At 35.9% G+C, this 22127-nt stretch overlaps 2 protein-coding genes and 1 pseudogene across 9 annotated transcripts; 1 reads left to right on the top strand and 2 right to left on the bottom strand.

Annotated features, from left to right (window-relative positions):
• Positions 1–46: 46 nt before the first annotated feature.
• Positions 47–4560, bottom strand: LOC104762318 (uncharacterized). 2 transcript variants are annotated; one of them, XM_010485587.3, is made up of 14 exons: positions 4322–4560; positions 4082–4204; positions 3754–3820; positions 3551–3661; positions 3174–3369; positions 2904–2989; positions 2641–2836; positions 2397–2508; positions 2107–2234; positions 1719–1925; positions 1521–1630; positions 1113–1242; positions 803–952; positions 47–497 (listed from the first exon to the last, which is right to left on the bottom strand). In XM_010485587.3, the coding sequence occupies exons 2-14, from the start codon at positions 4173–4175 to the stop codon at positions 273–275; spliced, it is 1812 nt and encodes a 603-aa protein (XP_010483889.1). In that variant the 5' UTR covers positions 4176–4204; positions 4322–4560; the 3' UTR covers positions 47–272. The 2 variants fall into 2 exon arrangements, with proteins under 2 accessions (XP_010483889.1, XP_010483888.1); XM_010485586.3 differs by having other exon boundaries at positions 4082–4201; positions 4322–4556.
• A 5695-nt stretch (positions 4561–10255) lies between these two features.
• Positions 10256–16920, top strand: LOC104762317 (protein MEI2-like 1). Of its 6 annotated transcripts, none has more exons than XR_763439.3 (15): positions 10443–11117; positions 11791–11954; positions 12123–12357; positions 12549–12949; positions 13065–13223; positions 13321–13437; positions 13509–13654; positions 13817–13887; positions 13977–14369; positions 14769–15423; positions 15509–15593; positions 15691–15759; positions 15846–16025; positions 16264–16488; positions 16591–16920. XR_763439.3 is itself a non-coding variant. In XM_010485584.3 (14 exons), exons 2-14 carry the CDS (start codon positions 11877–11879, stop codon positions 16414–16416), a joined length of 2742 nt encoding a protein of 913 aa, XP_010483886.2. In that variant the 5' UTR covers positions 10256–11117; positions 11791–11876; the 3' UTR covers positions 16417–16920. The 6 variants fall into 6 exon arrangements, 3 of the variants coding, with proteins under 3 accessions (XP_010483886.2, XP_087355796.1, XP_087355795.1); XR_015589113.1 differs by having other exon boundaries at positions 10672–11212; XR_015589112.1 differs by lacking the exon at positions 10443–11117 and adding an exon at positions 11396–11527.
• Positions 16921–17230: 310 nt separating this feature from the next.
• Positions 17231–22111, bottom strand: LOC147923111 (uncharacterized; annotated as a pseudogene). The gene is made up of 12 exons (XR_015589340.1): positions 20048–22111; positions 19832–19960; positions 19615–19731; positions 19316–19362; positions 19090–19232; positions 18907–18998; positions 18596–18787; positions 18291–18497; positions 18057–18204; positions 17845–17977; positions 17664–17753; positions 17231–17569 (listed from the first exon to the last, which is right to left on the bottom strand). The product of XR_015589340.1 is annotated as an uncharacterized LOC147923111 (transcript).
• Positions 22112–22127: the final 16 nt, after the last annotated feature.

The raw sequence follows: 22127 nt of genomic DNA, 5'->3' as shown, positions 1-22127 counted from the left end.
AGTGTTTAGACCGCGGCCTTTTCCTATCTTTCCCACAATGCTCAACTTTGTAACTAATAGTATTGGAAATAAAAAACGTAAAATTGTCTGTATTTCCAAAATTTTCAAGTGACGCTAAAAAAGAAAGAAAGAACAAAAACGTCTAGACTGTAATTCTCTGAAAAATTCGACAAAACAAAAAATCTCATGCATTTTTGTTTCGGAAGCTTAAGAGCAACAGGTGGGCTCAGAGTCTGGGTAAAATAAGGTGGGAGACTGAATCAGAGATTCTTTTAAGTAGTAAATCTAAAGAAACGGCTGTATATGCTTTTCTTCTTCATCCTGTTTTCAATATCTGGGAAGACGATGCAGCCGTCCGCAAGGTCTAGAACAATTGGATTTCGCGGTATAGATTGGAATGCCGGTGGGAATCGTTCTATCTTTGCGGTGCTTTTCGTGTTTCCATCTCCAACTGCAGATTCATACACATCCAGGTTGTCCAACAAGTATTTATCCACCTGGTTAGGGGAAATTAAAAACCATTAGACTACAAGTAATATGATTAGAGACTTTGCAAGACTACATAAAACCTCAAAATCCGGAACCCACAATGGAAGACTTGTCATGATAATTTTAGGTTAAAATCGCTCAGGAGGAGGATGTGCAGAACAAAGCATATATCATCAGAAATTACTTCGCTAATCACATCGACAAGTTTCGGACACCAAGAGTAAATTTCTATGGTAGAAGCAATAAACTAGGCATAGAAATAAGGTGAGGGGTTAATTTTTATACTCAAGAAAACAGGATAGTGAGATTGTACCTTTGCAGCTGAATCGTCTAGTGATATAGTTGAAACTCTCCTTGATAGATTCTCTGGAGCCCTCTCTTCTTCCATAATCCCGGTCGCATGCTCTATGCAACTGTTAGCTCTGCATTCTTTGATCAGTGTCTTCAGTTCCTGGATTGTTCCCTGAGTAGCATTATTTGAAAATTTTAGTCAAAATTCATATTTGTTCAGTGAAAAGAATATTCACGATATTCAGTCGACATGAGGTAACATACTACACTGCTATTCAAATATGACTATGGAATCCATGTATGAAGTGACCAACAAATAATGAGCTCGATACCTCATCTTTCTTAGCTACGCTTTGAAACTTGTTCAGGGCATCTTCAGCAAGAGATCGAGCACGACAATACAGGGCGAATGCTTCAGCCCTCTTTCCTGCTAGACTATAAGACTTCGCCAAGTAGAAGCACCTGATAGAGATTTGGGAATATATCATTAGTAAATTCAGTCAAGGGCAATGAAAACATAAATCATATCAGTACATTTACGGAAAGAACCACGTGAGTATATGGACCAAAAAGTAGGAAAATAGGGTGACTAACCAGGAAACAGATTCCTAATTTAATGAATAAATTTTACTAAGGAGCCCAACTCTTACCAACAATGCTAAAATCATGTGAATTGTAAAGGAAGTCCACAACTCAATAGCAACCCCTCTAAATAATACAATAATGTAACAGCATTAAACCTTTCAGCACGGTACGCCAAGCTTTTGCGCTGACACTCTTCTTCAAAGGCAATCTCTTCAGGTTTCCTGTCTCTTCCAGAGCTAATGAGATCAGAAAGATCAGCGACATTCTGAGAAAAAGAAACAAAGGTGACGTCTCCCGCTGGTATAACAAACAAAATCTGCTTCTGAAGAAATAAAGACGTGAACATTGGTTACCTGTAATAGAAGGTCGTATAATCGAACAAGCTCTTCCGGCCTAGTAACCTTTTCACTTTTATCATCACGTTTCCTGTTCAGTTTACTCTTTGCTGTTTTAACCAACAGCTGGTTCCGTTCAATGGTTCTTTGTCCTAGCACAGCTCCAACAGCTTTGTCCAAACCATTTAGGTCATCTTTAACAGATTCAGCATTTCCTGCACTTACCTAAAAAATAGTATTCTCCTCAGTAAAATCAATCACAGAAACAGTAATGCAACAAAAAAAACAGACGCTCTTACTCTTTGGGGTTAACAAACTTGTCTACACTTTCAAAAATCTTTTAAAAGGTGTTCATTTTCTGTGAACCCAATCAATAAATCAGAAGATGTCTTGTAAATTCACTCACCAAGTCACTGCGTATGGTGTTCCTGGCATCATTATATGCAGTGAATAATTTATCAAAAATGGTTAGCTTTTTCTCTGCAGGGAGGGATTCTGCTGTCGGACCCTGTAGCTCCTTCTCAAGTTCCTGGGCTGAACAAGGAATAAAGAATACCTCAGGGTAACACATAACAGTAACACCATTGTAAAGGTAAACCAAACTTTTCCCATAGCTAGGACTATGCTATTAGACACAATTTTTTCAGCATAATTAAGTAATTCAAAAAGAGTGGATAAGGAAAAAGTTAGCCGAACCTTTTAGAATAGAAACCCGAGATTTTGGGTTCGAAACTGGAAATCTGTAGCCAAGCCAATTAAACTCTGTAAGAGATGCAGCTTGTTGAGATCTGGCCTCTTCCATAGCAGCCTACGTAACAATGAGTATTACATTATATTTCTAGACCAAATGTGTGAGGGAGCTGAGAAAATATTCATCACAAAACTCTTGGTGGACGCTTACAGAAAAATGATATTTATGATCGTATTATAATATACATACCTCTATTTTTGCTTTGAAAAGATCCAATGCAGGGCCTTCCATCTCACCAATTTGAAGAAGTTCAGATGTCTGCAAGTTTGACTTGCCAATTTTGTGTAGGCAGTATCGAATACTAGGCTCAAGCTCCTCAACCCGTTCCCGGCAAAGAACTTGGTTCTCTAGATCTCCATATTTACCAAGTTCCTCATAAACAGCTCTGCAACAGGAAATTCAGAAACAATATCTACTAAATTGCAAAATGACGATATTGACAAAAGACAAACCTGGCGTTTTTGAAACATGCCAACCCAGTTTCCCAATTTTGATCTTGCTCAAACAACAGGGTACCTTTCATATAGGATGCATATGCCTATAAAACAGTAAGATAAAGTATGACGACTCATGTCAAGCATTTATAGAGTAAACAAATGTTTTGTTTTACATGAAACAACTAAGCTAAAAGCCTAAAACTGAGGTATGCTCATCTTTCCTAAAGCAGTAGATATGTTATATGTAAATTATGAATACCGCAACACCTGGGGTCACGGAACTACCTCAGCTTCCAGAGATGTCCTGGAATCAGTCTTAATGGAACACAAACTTGAGAAAAGAGAAGCCCATTTGACTGCCTTCCTCAGCCTACCAATCAAATATATCCGCTGCCGCGCATTAGGCCCATCTGGTAGCTGTCTTTTTTCCATTGCATGGCTCCATGCTCTTTCCGCCATATAGAAAACCACATGAAGGAACCTATTTCAAATAAAGACATAACATTAAGAGCATGGCAAAATAACTTAATTCATTTCTAGTGTAAGTAACAACTGAGCCTTCACATTCTTCCTATACTGTTCAGCTAAACGCAATAAAAAATAACACTGAGCCAACAAAATCTTTAGCTTGGGAAAAATAAGAATGAGAGCAAGATAAATACCTAACATCAGTGACAGTTGATTCAAGTATGGCTCGTCGAGTGTATTTACCACGGCCATGAGTGAATTTCAAGGACTTGTATAACCTCCTCAACCGTGCTGAGCAATACCTCCTACACAACAAAATAACCCAGATTACAGAAAAATGACCAAAATCGATGAAAATTGCAAGTAGACCAATGAGATTAGGGTTCCAAATTAATACCGATAGCGAGCATAGTCACCATGACGCAAACCATGCTGCGCTTGAGAAGATTTCATCAGCTGCAGAACTGAAAAGCCAAATGCAATGTGGCAAAGATTCAAAAACCTAGAAGACTTATATGGTTTGATATAAAATTTACACAGCCATGCCCTCGTAAAAATTACGTTTGAAGGAATTAAAAGAGTGGCCAAATTCGAGATTCCCCTAAGCAAAATTCCCAAACATGCAGATACTTAATCATGTATATTGCCATCACCCCCCTAAATTTTTAAACCTCAAAAGAAGCATTTGGGTATATTTTGCATTGATTGGAAAAACAAAAACTAACCATTGATCGAGAACTTAGGAAGGATCTGGTCAGAGCTTCCGGAGTTCGGATCGTCGATCTCCATTGCAGACATCTCGCTTTCCTTTTTCCCCATGAATTCACACAATCCTAGTTAAAACCCTGCTGAACAAATCCACCAAAACACCACGCAATATGTAAATTGAGGGGTTCATAACAAAAAAAAAAAAACGCAAACGCACGCAAATAAAAAAGAAAAAATCAGCTCAACGAGTTCAATACTTTTTGATCTGATGAGATGATTTCTCGGTAGTGCTAATGGAATATTCCGATGTGGCGACGGCGAGGAGCGGAGGCGTGCAAATTTCAGTTTTCGATTGAATCTCAAGCAAAGTAGAGATGACGACTAGCAACGAAACGAGTGGGTGAAATTTGGGGGGTTTTTTTTTTTTGGTAAAGCAAGTCCAGTTTAATCCGAGAATAATCGGGCCTAAAGGCCCAGACCCATGTAATGTCTGGCCTTATGGCTAGTTAACCCCTCTCAATTATTATATCAACGAATTTAATTTGGGATACTTATTTTTTGGAAAGATGGTTTAGAACTAATTGGAAGTTAGAATTAGAAAGTATACAATATTGTCCGACCAAAAAAAAAAAAAAGTATACAATATTGTTCCGACCAAAAAAAAGAAAGTATACAATATTGTTCAAATTAAATAAAGTTATTATACTATCGTATATCAATCAGTTTTATACTACCGATAGAATCTCTATTAATTAATATTCTTTAAATTAATATTCACTATAAATTAATAAAATTTTCTGATCCCGAGTTGGATCGATGTAAAAAATGACACAATTCGATAAAATAATAAGATAATACTTTTTTTTGAAATCCTATGTAAAAATATGGTCCCATAAATATTATAAATTAATAATGATATAAACTAAATATATATATATATATATATATATCTAAGAAAATTTAATGAAATATGACTCTATTGTTGTTTGCTTATTCTTGAATTTGCGTTCTTGTTTGATCTCATCTATAATCTTTCTCATTGCATCAAAAAATTGTGGATCATACTAGACGCGATAGTTGTTTCCTTACAAATCATTGGTTCTAAGGATACCGCAATATCTTCTTGGAGTTCATCATAAAGGATAGTAAACAGCGATTTATTCTAAACATTAAACTTCTAAACATTTATCATTTTCACATGGATAATCAAGTAAACTATTGACATCCATCATATTACGATAGCCAAAATTATAAATTAAGAGAATTTAATAAAAGTGTGAATTATAACAAAAATATCTTATTTTTAATAAAAAACTGTTCAAAAATATGAAAATGAAAAAATATATTCATAAATTAATATTTTATTATTTTATCGATAAATTAATAACTTCTATAAATTAATAAAATTTCGTGGTTCCGACCTTATTAATTTATAGAGGTTTTATTGTAGATGAAAATTTTTTTTTAACAGCTTTCATTGATTAACTGATTCTGATCTTAGTTAAACAGTTAAACTAGATAAACTTATGCAGTCATCTTAAAACTACAAATATAATACCAAAAACGTGCACAAGCCCGTAGATTCATTTTCAACAAATATAGATAAAGTGGTTAGTAAACCTTATATATTTGACTTTATAAAAGTCAGCTTTAATTTAAACGGTCAGTACTTGTTATCAATTATCATTATAAAAAGTCAAAATGAAAAACAATAGTTAAGGCAATGCATTTTTTTGGATTTTGGCGCCGTAAATTAGATATGTACATAGAGTTAATATACACTTTTTAGATTCACATACCAATGTAAATTATAAATTAGAAAAAATAGTCAAGTACTATCACGAAATAATAATTTATTCAAAGGTATTAAGTAATTAATTAATAGATTAATACTAGAACATATAGACCGACTGTAATCTTTATAGATAAGGGGATCTGGAGAAGAGACTGTGTGGACCATATTAACAAGCAAATAATTCAAAAATCATTATAACATTATTTAGTTTTAATTATCCAATGATAACTATTATATAAAAATAAAATTATATGATGTTCCATAATTCCCATTGGTTCTGTATTCTGTTCCAACTCAAGTAAAAGCCAAACACCAATCATGTTTAGAACAAGTTTTCGTGACTTGTTACTCGAATCTTGTGATGAGCATCACTATCTCTTGTTGATTGCAGCTTGGAACTTTCGTTAACACGATAAAGAGAATTCTTGATGTTCTACATCACAAAATTGAAGATATCTTGAGACTGTGGGATTCATGTCTTCCTGTTATGGAAGACAAGAGATTACTTTTTGGGAACAGATGAATGTAATCATGGTTTTGCTAAGGACAAAATACAGAACTATATGCATGTCGTGGTTGATAAACTTGTTAGCAATGTAAGTTCTATATATATATATATATATATATATATATATATATTATGTTGGTTTGAGTTATTTGTTTTGTATAGAGATTTTTGAAAAAAATATGATTTTCTTTGTGTAAATATCATATTGATAATATAATAACTGGGATAATGATTATATAAACAACCAAATAAGTTTAAAGATAAAATCTGTTATAATAAAAATGATTATGTTGTCCAAAGAAAACAACTCCCCTCTCTAGAAAATTTTACTTTTACTTCAAATTTATATTTTCTTTATTCAAGAAATTTACATTGATTCAACAAATTATCTTGAGAGGATCCAGATTATGCCTAACAACTCTTTTAATTACCATATCTTTAGAAAAAAAATTTATAGCTATAATTTTACTTGATGAGCCGCATATCTCATTCCAAAATTTGCATATGTGTTATACAACAAAATAGAAGTTATTATAACTAACTCAACACACTTCTTTATTTGGGTTTTGACCAATCATACTATCCATTAACACTTCTCATTAACAAAACATTTCAAACCCAACTTCGGTAGGCTACTGCCCTGTATTAATTATTTGATAGGCTGCTAATTTTTTTTAAAGTGTTAATACCAACTTTAATGTTGAGGCTGATGTGTAAAAAAAGTAAAACAACACTAGTTTTATTGCAGCATTTCTTTAGATTTTGGTGCCTCAAATTAAAGATGTATTTAGAATTAATATAAACGTTTTAGATACACAGATGGATGTAAATTGCTGACAGAAATTAGAAAATACTAACACGAAATAATAACGGGATCTTTATAGATAACGAGATCTGGAGAAGAGACTGCGTGGACCATATTAACAACCAAATAATTTAAAAATGATTAATAATATTTATTTAGTTTTAATTATCCAATGATATCTATTTTTAAAAAAATAAAATTATATGATGTTCCATAATTCCCATTGGTTATTGGCTTATTGATGCTGTCTTGCTGTTCTGTCCAATCGTGTTCTTCAAGATTTAGCACGTGAAGTCTATAGCCTTATACTACTATTTATTTTTCATATATAGTATTGGTTTAGATCGTTTGAACCAAAAGAACAAAAAAGTATTAGCTTTGATCTTCCATGCACGTTAAATCACCAGTGTAGCAAAAATTTCCAATATATTTTGTGTGTGTGTATTTCTGAAAACAAAGTTAGGGTGAATTAGAAAGCATTGTATGAATTTGAAAGAATTACAAAATAAATTATATATATAGCAGAGAGTTAGCATTTCACAAAAGAAATGATTCTTCTTGCCAATGATCTCACCTCAAGTTTTGAATATCTTTAGATGTTAACTTAAGTATCATAAATTAATTAATTAAAGAGCCGCACTGGTTTGAAACTTCCAAGGATGTAGGCATGTGAGACCAGCGTGACACTCTACTAAGTCTATACTTAACAAAAAGTCTTATTATTAATTGTTAAATGCTACTAATTTATGTATAATCAAATTTCGCTCGTTGATTAGCAAAACTGGATGACGGTTCTACACCGGTTAGGTTCGGTTTTAACGTCTTCTTTACCGTGAGTGTTGCACGCGTAATTTGGATGTAACCAACGGGGTCGTACGAGAAAGGGTGCACAGAGGTGTTAGATGAGGAAGTACGCAGATGATCACAGCCCACCCCTGGGATTTGTTGGTCAGCTTTTGATGTGGAAACTAATGAAAAATTGACACGTGGATAGGTTTGGAGAATAGCATCTTTAAGAATAAATGCTTTTCTAATCCTTCACGCAGCGGCCAGCATTTAAAATAGTGGACAGTGACCCTCTCTCTCACGCCACTCACTCCACTCGCTCGGCTTTAGTATTTTGGTCAGCCGCTCACTCAGCCTTCGCTTTGGCTTGGCTTGGCCGGCAAATACCAGAATAGAAATTTTCTTTTATAATTCTAACATATTTTAAGAACTAAAAAAAAAAAGAATCGGACCACTTGTAACTTATGTTGTTCGTTGTCAATATTTAAAATTTTTTAGGTTTTAAAACTATCAGACCACTTGTACCTTAATAAGTTTTGAGTCTACAGACTCTACAATCTTAATCTTTCCAATCTCTCAATACTACAAAATTAATGTATGTTTAAGAGAATCATATGCTACGCAATTCGTTTTAATCTCTCCAATCTCATAACTACAAAATTAAACCTATGTTTAAGATAATTAGTTAAATGTCACACTATTCAATCTACAAAGCGGAATCTATACATTTTATTGACATGATCAAAATTTGGTTAATATATTCTCAACTAAAGATCAAATTAGGATTACAATGTTTTTTATAATGAACATGATCTGCCACTAGACCACCAGTTATGTAATGTCATATCGCCAAAAACACTTTGAAGTTTAAAATATGAATGCTGCAACTAGTTGGATATATTCTTCCTATTTTGTTTAATTTTGACACAATTGGGTTTTAACATTTAAGCATTTGTTAGTATATAATATCTAGTATATTTCAATTCAGTTTCGACCTTCGATTCTTTTTGTTAGCACAATTTGAGTTCAGCGTGACACTCTCTACTAACAAAAGGCTAATTATTATAGCACAGTTTAGTCCTACAAACTTAACCAATCATTTTAAACCGCATTAAACCGACTTGAACTGGTGAGATAAAACCTTCACTGCAGGGAGACATATATGACACGTTTGCTCATGAAAACATATCTATGTGTTGGGGGAAAATATTCATAAACTCTATTTAATTAGTATTTGATAATTTCAAAATGGTTTTTGTTTCAACCAACCAATAAAAAAGGGTATACTATTTTGTATTCAAAGAAATCAAAAGATTGAAATGTCCGACGGAGATCCCAATACAAAAACACTTGATGAATCTTTAAGCTAAACTTTTATTTATATATATACATAAATAGTAAGAGTCTCATAAAATTAATTCATAATCATAGATTAGAAGTGCAGTATTTTGTAAATACATTCACAGACGAGATATCGTACACGACACTCACCTTCGGCCACACATTTCACGGCCGATAAGCTACGTGACTTGCATTTTGATTGATTCCTTCTTCTTTTTTTGTTTTTTTTCCTTTCTAATTTGTATTTTATCGTCAGACAAGACACTAAATAATGTTGGATACCTATCTTTTTCTAGTCTAGTGGTTACTGGTTTTTAATATCTACATCATCTTTTGTTATTTCCATTTGGTAGTTCGAACCTAGTCATGGTAAATTGATAACATGGTGAGATTAACCATCTAACCAATAAACTTCACTCGAAGTCTTTTACTAGATGCTGATTATTTTTAGGGATTTATAAGTTTTTTTTTTTTTTTTTTTGGTTATGACATTCATTGGGAAATGAACTGTACTACAAAGTTGTAAGAAATATTAAAGCGAGACTTGACTTGAGAAGTAGGAAAACAACAAAGCAAGAATAAAAACAAAACAAGAATGATAAAAGAGCGTGTGTTAATTAGAAACTCGTTAACGAACGAAAATAGCGTTTTATGATATAATCTCGAGCCGACCAACCAAACATTATCTTCAAAGATTACAATGACCAGATAAAGATTCATTTCTCAGTAGCTTATATATTTATATCTCAAACAATGGCGAAATCATAGACTTATAATACTAGCTATTCCATTAATACTATTTCTTTTAACAAAGAGTAGAAAGCTTTAAAACACGTACATATACTAACATTTAAACTCTAATAATAGTATATTTATGGTACTTGTGTATTGCATTTAAATTCATGTATGTACGAAACTAAAACATAAACCAAAAAGTCTTTCAACTAAATAATAGCATATTGTTAATTTATATCAATAACATTAAAACAAATTTTTTTCGTTCGTATAATAGTATTATCAAGATTCAAGATGGTGTAAGTGAATGATCCAATGTGTAATAGCCGGCTCCTTTGGGTTATTATTTATTATTAGCCGGACTCTTCAAACTTGCTGTCGTCGAGACTCGAGACTCTCGTGTGTGAGTCCGTTAATTATTTAATTAAAAAAAAAAAGCAAATAAAAAGTATTGAGGTTTTGTAATGATAATCTAACGGTCCAGATTCGAGCTCATTACCATACCACTAACTAGACCCATGGTACATACAAACGTAGCAGAGTCCTTCTCTCTCTCTCCCTCCCATCTAGTATATTTTTTTTTTGGTTTCCTCTTTTGTTTTTTTTTTCCCATCCCACTCATTCTTTTTTTTCCCCTAAACCAACTAACCGCAAAAAAAAAAAAAAAAAAAAAAATCTCTCTCTCTCTCTCCCTCTCCGTTTCTCTCTCTTTCAGAGAGGGCCGGAGTCACGCGTCGGCGGGAAGAGTATCGTCGGAAAAGCTTAAATCATCGCCGGTCGCACGAATTATTCGTTGTAAAACAAACGCGTCGTGAGAGAAGAGGAGAAAAAAAAAAGAAAAAAATTGAAAACGCCGATTCACTTTTTTTTATTTTTATATAGTATTATTTTTATTTTTTGAGGAATTAAATATTCTCTGATGGATGCGATTGGATAGAAGGAAACAAAAAGGAAAGGAGGAAGATAAAAGAGAGAAGACGAATTATTCTCTTCCTCTTTCATCTCTCTGTCTACATCGCTGTGTGTGTGTTTTTTTTTCTTCTTCTTCAAGGATCGTGTGATACTCTCTGGAAGGAGGAGGAGGTAAGGTTTACGAGATCCATTAATTCCATCAGCACTGTTTGAATTTGTTTTGAGGGGGAGGGGAAGAAAGCATAATTGTGTTTGTTTGTGATTAGGTAACTTTTTTTTTTTTTTTGGTGGTTTAAGTTGAATTTTGGTAGCTGGTGGTGATTAGGGTTTTTTTTTTTTTTTTTTTGATAAGAATTTTTTTTTTATATAATTGAAATTGGTTTTTAATAATTCCGTGCCGAATTTGTGAATTAGGTAAGAGTTGGTTCGCTGTTTGATTATAATGAGCTGCGCAAGGGATCCGGAATTAGGCGAATTGTAGTCTTATATTGCTTCTTAATAACCTAATCGTCTCTTCCTTATATTTTTTTCTTTTTACCTTTCAATGAGCTTTCAAATGCAGCGATCTTAATTTGCACAGAGTATGATATATATTTGCTTCTACTTGCTAACTTTGTTTTATCCTTGGGTTTTTTTTTTTGGGTATCAGTTGGCTTGAATTTGTAATTTAGAAGTCTTCTGTTTTCTCTATTTGTGAAGTTCTTTGATCCTTTTTGTTTTTTTTTTTTGCGTGAGTAATTGAGCTCATCTGTTTGTCATTCTTGCTAGATCTTCTTCGCAATTGAGAAGTGCATTTTGTTCTGGCTTTTAAATTAACACTTTTTTTGTTCACCTTTTTTTTCAGGGGAAGTGAAATGGTTCGTTGACGAAATTTTTAAAAAGTTCAAAAAGATTTTGATTTCGGTTTTTAGTTAGTTAATTTTTTGGAAGATGCCGTCTGATATAATGGAACAGAGAGGTGTTTCATCACCTTCTCACTTTCGTGAAGATATTCATATTACTTCAGAGGTAACTCTTGGTTATATTGTTTTTTTTTTTTTGGGGGTTTAGACTGTGTAGCTCTAGAATTGCTGGTACCATATTTGTCTCATATGACATTATCTATCTGCCACTAGTGTTTATGTATGATGTCTTCAACTGTTTTTCTTAACTGTTACTTGTTGTTTTGTTCGGCAGAGGCAATTTGGGTTTATGAAATCAGACCTGATGCCTGAAAACCAAGGTGGTCGTGATAGACTTTCAAACCTGCCAAAGAGTTCCTGGGCTAATGAAAGTTACCAGCTGAAGCCACAATCTAGTTTTTCTGGGTCGCACCCTTCTCTTATCCCTAACGCAAAAACCACTACAAATGGTAGTCAGTGGGAAAGCAGTTTATTTTCAAGCTCAATGTCTGACTTGTTTAGTAGAAAACGTAAGCTTCTGGTTCACCTTTATGATTTTTTTAATTTATCGTGCTCAATTTTTTAATCAGCTTCCTAAATCTACAAACCTCTATGGTAACCAACATGGTTTGTTAAATAAGTATGTGATGATGAAAGTTTGTTACTTGTGTATTGTACTTTAACTAATTGAGCGTGTTGCCAAACTTGCTGGTTTTTGCAGTGCGGCTACAGGGAAGTGATATGCTATCCCCTATGTCTGCAAACACAGTTGTTAGCCACCGTGAGGAAGAACCTTCTGAATCTTTAGAAGAAATTGAGGCACAAACTATTGGAAATCTTCTCCCAGATGAAGATGATCTTTTCGCGGAAGTGATGGGTGAGGTTGGGCGTAAATCTCGTGCCAATGCTGGAGATGATTTGGATGAATTTGACCTCTTCAGCAGTGTTGGTGGCATGGAACTGGAGGGAGATATTTTTTCTTCTGTGAGTCACAGAAATGGGGAGAGAGGTGGCAATAATTCTGTTGGCGAACATCGTCGAGTGGAAATTCCATCCAGAACTCTTTTGGTCGGAAATATCAGTAGTAATGTCGAAGAGTGTGAGCTGAAGGCCCTTTTTCAGGTACCTTTTTTTAGCAGCGTTTTTGGTTCCCATGGATTCTTTACTTACGAAATGTATGGTTTCTCGAAGTATTGGAATTTCTTACTTTGTACTGAGGATAAATTTACTTCTTCAGCAATTTGGAGACATCCAGCCTCTTCATACAGCTGGCAAGAATCGTGGCTTTATCATGGTATCGTACTATGATATAAGGGCTGCTCAGAATGCGGCAAGAACACTCCATAATAAGCCGTTAAGAGGGACAAAACTTGACATTCGTTATTCTATCTCTAAGGTGTTATTCACTGTTCTGAAGGAAGATATTATCTTTGCTATGTGGATTGCACTTGTGACTTGTGTTGATGTGTGCTTACAATTTTTCTTGTTATCAGGAAAATCCTTCAGAAAACCATACAAGTAAAGGAGCCTTGCTGGTTAATAATCTCGATTCTTCTATTTCGAATCAAGAGCTCAATCGACTGGTCAAATCATATGGAGAAATCAAAGAGGTTGATATACTGGGTTTCTCCCTGTATTTACTTTTTGGGATTGATACTTATGCTATATCTGTTGTTTGCAGATTCGTAGAACCATGCATGATAACCCACAGATATACTTAGAGTTCTTTGATGTTCGAGCTGCAGAAGCGGCTCTTAGTGGACTAAATGGACTTGAGGTTGCTGGGAAGCAGCTTCAACTTGTGCCAACCTGTCCAGAGGGTACAAGGTGGTGATTGGTTTTTATTTCCTGTTTTATCTTCCTTTGTGGGCCGTGAACTGATACATATGCTGATCAAACTGATTTGAACACATGATTTCCTGTTAAGTCTTTACATGGACGCCAACTGTATAAGCTTGTAGGATTGATTTTCTTTTTCTTTTTGTTCAGATACAAGTCACATGATGCTGAAGGGTGTCTACCTAAAATGTCTTATAGTACTACATCATCGGGACACATAGGTATGCCTGCATTCACGATTAATAATTTTTTTTCTTCAATCATGTCATCTTGGGACACAAATCACTGCACTTACATATCTCTGTTTCAGGGAGACATTTCCCAGGAATGATTCCTTCAACCTCCATTGATGGTGGATCTATCCGTGTTATTCACAATTCTGTCGGATCACCTGTGAATTCCTTTATTGAACGTCATCGAAGTGTCAGCATTCCTATTGGATTCCCACCTTCGGCAAACGCCATCTCAGCCAGCAAGCCTGTCGGACTTCAGGAGCATGGCCACACTTTTGATAATTCAAATATGGGGATCCAAAGCATGCCAAATCTTCATCCTCATTCCTTTTCAGAGTATGTCGACAACTTTGCAAATGGTAGTCCATATAAGTCCTCTGCATTTTCTGAAATGGTCAGTGATGGCTCAAAAGCAAATGAAGGCTTTATGATACACAATGTTCGTGGAGTGGATGGCTTTAATGGAGGGGGTAAGTTCTCTATCTTTAAATTGCTACGGTTTTGATAAGCTTACTGTAGCACACTATCAGAGCACAATCTTGAAATGGTCCTTACAATTTTAGTAGACTGTGAAAAGCTACAGCGATGCTACCTTTAGGCACCGTTAGACATTCTTGGTGTAAAACTCGTCATTCTGGGGAAAATAGTATAAGCATCAAGTTCTTAATTTCAGTAATCTAACCAGATCAGGCGGGGATTTTGAATAGGAAAAGGGGATGAAACTTAATTGTGTATATCAACAGAGTTGTACAATTACTGAATACTATTAAATTTGATATGGAAGATTGTGATGAATTTTTTTTTAACTGCCATACAATATATTTTCTTTCCTCACATTTAGCTGTTCTGATCTGATCTTTTGACTGTAGGCATAGGATCTCCCATGCATCAAAGCTCCCGCCGCCCTAACCCTAATTTATGGAGCAACTCTAACCCTCAGCAACATAATCCGTCAAGTAGCATGATGTGGCCTAACTCGCCATCTCACATCAACAGCATTCCTACTCAGCGCCCACCTGTTACTGTATTCTCTAGAGCACCTCCGATAATGGTGAATATGGCATCTTCCCCTGTGCACCACCACATTGGATCTGCGCCGGTATTAAACTCGCCTTTCTGGGACAGACGACAAGCCTATGTAGGTGAATCTCTAGAATCATCTGGCTTTCACATAGGTTCTCATGGTAGCATGGGGCTTCCTGGATCTTCACCCTCACATCCAATGGAAATTGGTTCTCATAAGACTTTCTCCCATGTTGGTGGGAGTCGCATGGATATAAATTCCCAAAATGCTGTACTGCGATCTCCTCAACAGTTGTCTCATCTCTTTCCTGGAAGGAGTCCAATGGGTTCCATGCCAGGGTCCTTTGACTCGCCAAATGAACGATACAGGAATCTCTCTCACCGTAGAAGCGAATCTAGCTCTAGTAATGCGGATAAGAAACTGTATGAGCTTGACGTTGACCGTATATTACATGGGGACGACAGGAGGACAACGTTGATGATTAAAAACATTCCTAATAAGTAAGTGAATTTTGATTGTCTTTGATTAAGATGTAATCTGTTTTCATCCGATTCTTTTTTAATAAAAAATCCTGCTATGGTTTAGGTATACTTCTAAGATGCTTCTATCTGCCATTGACGAGCACTGTAAAGGAACATATGATTTCCTTTATTTGCCAATTGACTTTAAGGCAAGCAGGCGTCCTACCATTTTATATAAGAAAGTCTTATTTAGCAGACCTGAGCTTTTGGTATATAAGAATATCTAATCTCGCTCTCTCATTTCAGAACAAATGCAACGTGGGATATGCTTTCATCAACCTTATTGAACCTGAAAAGATTGTCCCATTTTATAAGGTACAGTCTTGTATTGCTGCTTTTCCTTATCGCTTTTATTCTTTTGGGAGAGCATTGGTTAAAGGCTTCAAAAACAACAACCACAGGCATTTAATGGCAAAAAGTGGGAAAAGTTCAATAGCGAAAAGGTGGCAACGCTTACGTATGCTCGTATCCAAGGGAAAACAGCTCTTATTGCCCATTTCCAGAATTCAAGCTTAATGAACGAAGACAAACGATGCCGGCCTATTCTCTTCCACACCGATGGTCCAAATGCTGGTGATCAGGTAAATCATTAAAGCTTCAATGATAAAATTTCGTCTGGTTTGGTTCCCCTTATATCATTCTAATCCATCATATTCATTTCCTTGCTTGCGGCTCGTATTCGGTCTCCATTTGGTTGCCAGTATTCAGATGTGATTTCATTATATTCATTAGATCTGGTTATGCGCAGTTGTAGATAGAGAGAGTCGTAGTTAATGAATAGAGATTCATATTATCTCCCTTTGTTGTTATATACCACAGGAACCATTTCCAATGGGAAGCAACATACGGTCAAGACCAGGCAAGCCACGAACCAGTAGCATTGATAACTACAACAGCTTTAGCATCTCTTCCGTTTCTGAAAACCGAGAAGAACCTCCTAATGGCACTGATCTGTTCTTGAAGGAGAACTAACCAATGAGCAAACACAAGCAGAGGTAAAAACGGTAAACGAAGAAAAAAATGGAGGCCTAAAGATAACAAAAGGTTACATATAAATATATTTTATTACATAATATATCATCCACACACCCTAGAGTTCTGTAAATCGGGGGTGTTAGATTTACCCTGACAAAACTCATTTTGCAGTGAAGAAATTTTTTGGAGAGATGAAAAACTTTGTTGACCACAAACTTTTACCCAGGTTGTTGTTGCTTCACCAGTTTTGTTGTAATGTATTATCAAAATCCCCAGAGAAAATATTGCAGGTTTTTTTTGTTGTTCTTTCTTATTTTTTTTCTTTCTTTTGGGTTTTTGGGTTATATTCAAGGAGTTTTGGTTCTCGCTATCAATGTATAACAGCCTTGGATTACACTCATCCTTCTTTTGCTGGCTATTTGTAGCTATTCCATGTTGTACTCTTTTGGGAGGTTTTTTTGAACGCTTCTCTTTTTGGATATAAAATATTATTTTTCTTAATTTTTGATCAGTCGCAAGACCTTATTATATAATGAAGCAGTTGAATTCTACAAATAGCACTGATTCCATGGGTCTCATTGAGTATGATGATACAAGGTTTTCAGTGATTTTCGCTGGAAAGCCTGGAATTTAGTATATGGTGTGACATGAAACAATTTTAATTCCGAAGTTTCGTAACCAAAAGTTATTCAAAGCATTGTGTGCTGTTGTAAGAGGTACAAGAGCCACAATCATGAGATGCTAGAAAATGTGGCAAAGCTACTTCTTCGAGAGAAGACAACAACAATGCCAATAAAAGGCCAAAAAAACATGGAAGAAGGAGTAGCCTTTCGTGCTGAAAGTAAAGATACAAAAGTGTCTTTTTGGTAGCGGAAACATATTTTGTTTTTGTTTGCATTGAGCTGGTATATAGAAGGACACTGTAGATGAACAAATGCAGTTTCCAAGGGAACCCAAGCCGTGAAAACACAACTTTTGAATTGTAAGTTTGTAACAAGTCACTGTTTATACATCAATGCTGGACTTCACCACATTGATACAATACTGTCACTTGTTAGGTCGTCAATCAGGCAGCTTCATAAAACAGAATCTCTGGCTGAACCTTCCTCTCTCCGCAGAATTTGACCATATCCTTCCAGTCACCAACATCCTATGACACCACCACCCACACATATCAATCATGTCTACCTCAAATTCATCAGTATCCAACTCAAAGAAGACAAAGGGTAACTGTTTCGTCTTACCTCTCCTGCTAAACACTCACGTCTGAGGTTGACCCACCGGTTCTTTTCATAAGCCAAGCATATGTGTTCTCCTACTCCACTGCAACCAACCTGCATCACATCCCAGATATTCTGACACTTTTACAAAGAAATACAGAAGAACAATATCACAAATATATGAACCTGTTTCAGATGTTTTTACCATTGACACAAGCCGGTAGTTAGTGTTTGGTTCTAAGCCTTCTTCGTACAGCCTGCTGATATTATCTCCCAGTCCAGAGCCTTCGTTGTTTCAGATATCTCGTTTTCAGTTGCACTCTTCTCCCATTCCAACACTGATGTTGTGGTAGCTTTATGATAAGCATAATATACGAAATGAGCACAACAGATCACAATCATGGGGTCAAACCTTACCGATTGTGAAGATAGGCGGGCATCTACTTATAATGTGATGAACATAGTTCGTCTTTCCGCAACCTCCTGTTTCACTGTCACATACCATTTTATATCCCATGCGTATCACCTTTAGGATATCCACAAACTTAATATTCCCAAAAGCACACTGCATTTTAAGCACAGAACAGCTTTATAAGGGTAAGCACCTGCAGTTTCTGTTAAAAGATAAAGGGATAATAAATAAAATCGTACCTTCAGTTCTCTGATTGTATCAGCAGGCATTGTTATGCCATAAGAGCTTTGCTCTGGATAATTTGTAGTCCTTCTGCATTTTCTACAGCTCATTCTTTTATTATCCGGCACCGTAAAAAGGCGAGTTACCAAGCTTTCTCTTTCTGGATGTTTCCAGCAACGCCAAAAATCAAGGATGGCTACAACTACCTTAGCAGCATCACTCGACTGCAAATTAGTAAAAATTTGAATACCTTCAGAACAACAATTAAGCTTATTGGCAGACATTTTATATATAAAGCTTAGAAGCGTATCTCCACACGAACCATAGAAATAACTTCTTCTTGGGAAGCAAGTAAGTCGCTCAAGAGGCAACTGTAGACTCCCTCATGTTTGATTTCTTCTGAAACAAAAGCAGCAAATAAATTTCGTAGTGAAAGAGGAACTTGTTCTTCCAGGTGGTCGTGCAATGGTTGGTTCATCAAATCTTCTTTGAGAACCTTAATGTTCAAGAGGGCCTGCAAAAACACAAGTTTTTATGAACTTATTAAAAACATTAAGGAAGCAAACAGATATTGGAATTCAGAAGATGATAGTTTAGTTACTAAATCTTGTGATGGGTTGGTAACTGCTTTACCTTCAGTGTCATGTCATGAACTGAATTATATCTAGCTGCAGTTTCTCCAGGCGCTGACTGTGAATCTTCTTCTCCCGGCCTGTTGTGCATATCTTGAAAATGGCAAATGAAAGAAATAAGAATTATGTGCATCTCAGAACAAAAGAATTCTAACTATTGGTCAATTGAAAAGCTTTTAACAACCAGGGTCTTCTCTAGTAACTTCCACTTGAATTTCAGTTTCGGATGAAATTTCCAATTGACCCTTTTCTGGTTCAATACAATCTTCTTCAATCGTTCTTAGTGACGCAGATGTACTCTCCGGTTCAAGATTGAGAGAAGTTTTACTGTACATGTAAGAACACGTTTTGCTCAGAGAAAACCCGAAAACAATTTATTAACATGTGAAAATGACTCTAAAGGTACTTACCGTTCAACAGTCTTCTTAAGGGGACTAGGCATTCTAGTTGAAGTTTTCTGTCGCACCAAGAAGATCAATCAATCTTACAACCAATTTGTGGAGAATAATTTTCTTGAATTGAATAGTAAACAGGTTATTATACACAAACCAGAGAAATGGAATCCTACAAGTAAGGAAACGAAATCTAAATAGAAGATATGATATCCCTAGAAGATAGGAACACGTTATTGACTTGTTCAGACTTCAGACTTTAAACCGATATTACTAATAGGTTAACAGATATATAAGAAATTTAGAACTTCAAAGACCTTTTTGCTTTTATTATTCATCTTCTTTGGTTGTGGCTTCTTCTTCTCCACCTCGATTAAAAGATCTGCTTCTGCTGCATCTGCCTTGGCTTTGGACTCCATATTCACAATTTCATTCTAGATTAGAAGAGACAAAACAACGTATAAGAATCAATTCAAAGGAAAAACTAGACGGATAATGAAATCTCTCTGAATATAACCGAAGTTTTAAACCAACCAGCAAGAAAGGTTTCAGGAGTTGAAGGATATAAGTGCGGTTGTCAAAAGCAGAAAGCCTTGTGAGGTTGTTTAGCAATCTAATCCTTGAATTATCAATCAGCAAAATTTTTGATTCCATTAGAAGAATCTGCAAGTCATGTAGATACTTTTAGATGGACAATTTAATGTTATTATGTTGTTAATGAATATTAAAAGGGTAAAACCATGTTAGAACCTTTTGGGTGACCACTGATTTGAGAAGGCCTCTGGACTTCAACACTTGATTGTCACTGAGAGTTTTACGCTCACGTATAAGATTCAAGCAATCTTCGATATCAGGGGAATCAAACGTCGGATGCAATGCTCCTTCCAGGACATCTCGTACTGCACACAAGAACAACAATTTTGTAGGGAGGGAATCTTCAGGAACTCTTTCTTCACAACAATCACATACAAGAGATGAATATAAGCTCCACTGGTCTTCCGGCAGATTCCTTCTCCTTTCATCTTCACGCGTACAAATTTTCTCAACAACATTAAGAGCTGCATCAAAAATCAAGAACTGCACTTTCTTTGCATATTTGGTCCCCAGAGTCCTACATGTGAACTGAACAGCTTTCAGAACAGCCACCCAGATACCAAAATTGTGTTCCCTGATAGGTCTGGGAAAGGTCTTATCCACTGAATTGTAGTCAGTTAACCAGGATATGATATCATCTCCATGAGCAGGTGCCTTGGAGTAGTGAACATTGGGATCAAAAACATTGATTGCCACTTCATCATCAAATGGAGTGTTGTTGCTTTTCAGCAGTCTTCTATCCAAAAGCAGATATGAATACTGAGGATCAAAGTCGATCTTTTCTTTAACTTGAGTACGAGCCAAGACGCTGTCCACTGCTCTGCAAACCAGATCTGTACCATCATCCCTTTCACACTTGATGGTTTTAAGAAAGCCTAGGATTTGATTGAGTTCATGGCATTCTAGAAAACATATACTCTGAGGTGTTTCCACTAGGTGATAATCGACAAGATTCTGTTCAGACACTTCAAGTTTTCCAAGATGCTTAAGTGGATAACGCATCACCCAGTCTCGGATGCTACATGAGAGAATTTTAAGGTCACAAAACGAGACAAGGAGCGATTTGATTTCCTTAAGTAACTTACTCCGCTCTTCATCCACAGCTATAGGCCATTCTTTGGACCATCCATTCTTAGATGCAAACGCTTTCACATCTGCGAGCCGGTTCTTGATCATTTCAACGGCAGCTACTGCGTCTACTGGTTCCCAACTTCCAACAGATATCTTACGAGCCCAGTCTTTTCCAATCCTCTTGACCGTATCCTTTTCTGAAGAAATTTTAAAATCAGCAGCATGTTCTTGTTCAAGATGATTCTTACATTCTTCAGCACTAGAGAACTTCTTCAAACATTTAGTTCTACACATCCAGAAAGTCCATTTACCGTCTTCCCTTGCAGAAGCGAGAACTTGCTCCAAAGCATCTCGTCCCTCCGCTTTGTAATGTTCTACTCCCTCGACAAAACTTAAAAGATTTGCAATGCTTACTTTCATAAAGTCCCTTTTGATCTTAACATCCAAACCTAACCAATACGACCTCAGTCCTTTATACTCATCCTTAAGCGGCGGCTCTGGACTCTTCTTTGACTCCAAATCAGTTATTAGCTCGCACTTGTTTGTAGAAGAAGTCTTGGACTCAGCGATGATGAACGCTGCTTTACCGATTAAAGTCATCATTCCTTTATCCTTGCCCTCCATTTCTTTCAAATCCGAGTTGCTACAAAATTTTATACCTTCTCTCGCTTTGCTTACGCATTTCTTGGCATACATCACTGACCCAAGCTGTTGGGCTAAAAGGTAGAGAGAACATGCAGAGAGTGGTGACATTCCAGCGTTTTCAAAGCATTCCACGGAACCCAACCTATATGCGAACGTCAAGTTAGGGTTCTCTGCTCTTTTCGCTAGTGCTACGAATAAGTGACCTTGATCGTGATGAAGAGTAATTGAGTCCTTGGCTTGCTTATGGACAAAAATCAAATCTTCAAATATCTCCAACGCCTTGATGTGGTTTCCATTAGCGACGAGATTTTTAGCTTCTTCGTAGAGTTTTGCCATCTCATCAAGAACCTTGAAAGAAGAAGAAGAAGAAGAAGAAGACTCCATTAGTAACGATATCTCAAGATTCTTGTGTGTTTCTTGGTCTCCACTCCAACGTGATTATATGATTCAGATAGATTTGTGAGAGGCTCGAGAGAGAGAGAGAGGCGGGAACTATAATAACCGTTTATAAACCGCAAGG

This window comes from Camelina sativa, chromosome 18, assembly GCF_030686135.1.
Source record: "Camelina sativa cultivar CO46 ecotype springtype chromosome 18, ASM3068613v1".
NCBI classification, from domain to species: domain Eukaryota; kingdom Viridiplantae; phylum Streptophyta; class Magnoliopsida; order Brassicales; family Brassicaceae; genus Camelina; species Camelina sativa.
The sequence above is the reverse complement of the archived record's forward strand: the minus strand, read 5'-3'. Positions and strand labels throughout refer to the sequence as shown.

Bases quoted from the DNA above. Each gene is read 5' to 3' on its own strand.
- LOC104762317 (XM_010485584.3), top strand. From the start codon at position 11,877: ATGCCGTCTGATATAATGGAACAGAGAGGTGTTTCATCACCTTCTCAC. The intron at 12,358-12,548 runs GTAAGCTTCTGG...TGGTTTTTGCAG, and splicing joins TGACTTGTTTAGTAGAAAAC to TGCGGCTACAGGGAAGTGAT. The intron at 13,224-13,320 runs GTGTTATTCACT...TCTTGTTATCAG, and splicing joins TTCGTTATTCTATCTCTAAG to GAAAATCCTTCAGAAAACCA.
- LOC104762318 (XM_010485587.3), bottom strand. From the start codon at position 4,175: ATGGGGAAAAAGGAAAGCGAGATGTCTGCAATGGAGATCGACGATCCG. The intron at 2,990-3,173 runs GTAGTTCCGTGA...ACTGTTTTATAG, and splicing joins GGACATCTCTGGAAGCTGAG to GCATATGCATCCTATATGAA. The intron at 2,235-2,396 runs GTTCGGCTAACT...TTCCTTGTTCAG, and splicing joins TCGGGTTTCTATTCTAAAAG to CCCAGGAACTTGAGAAGGAG.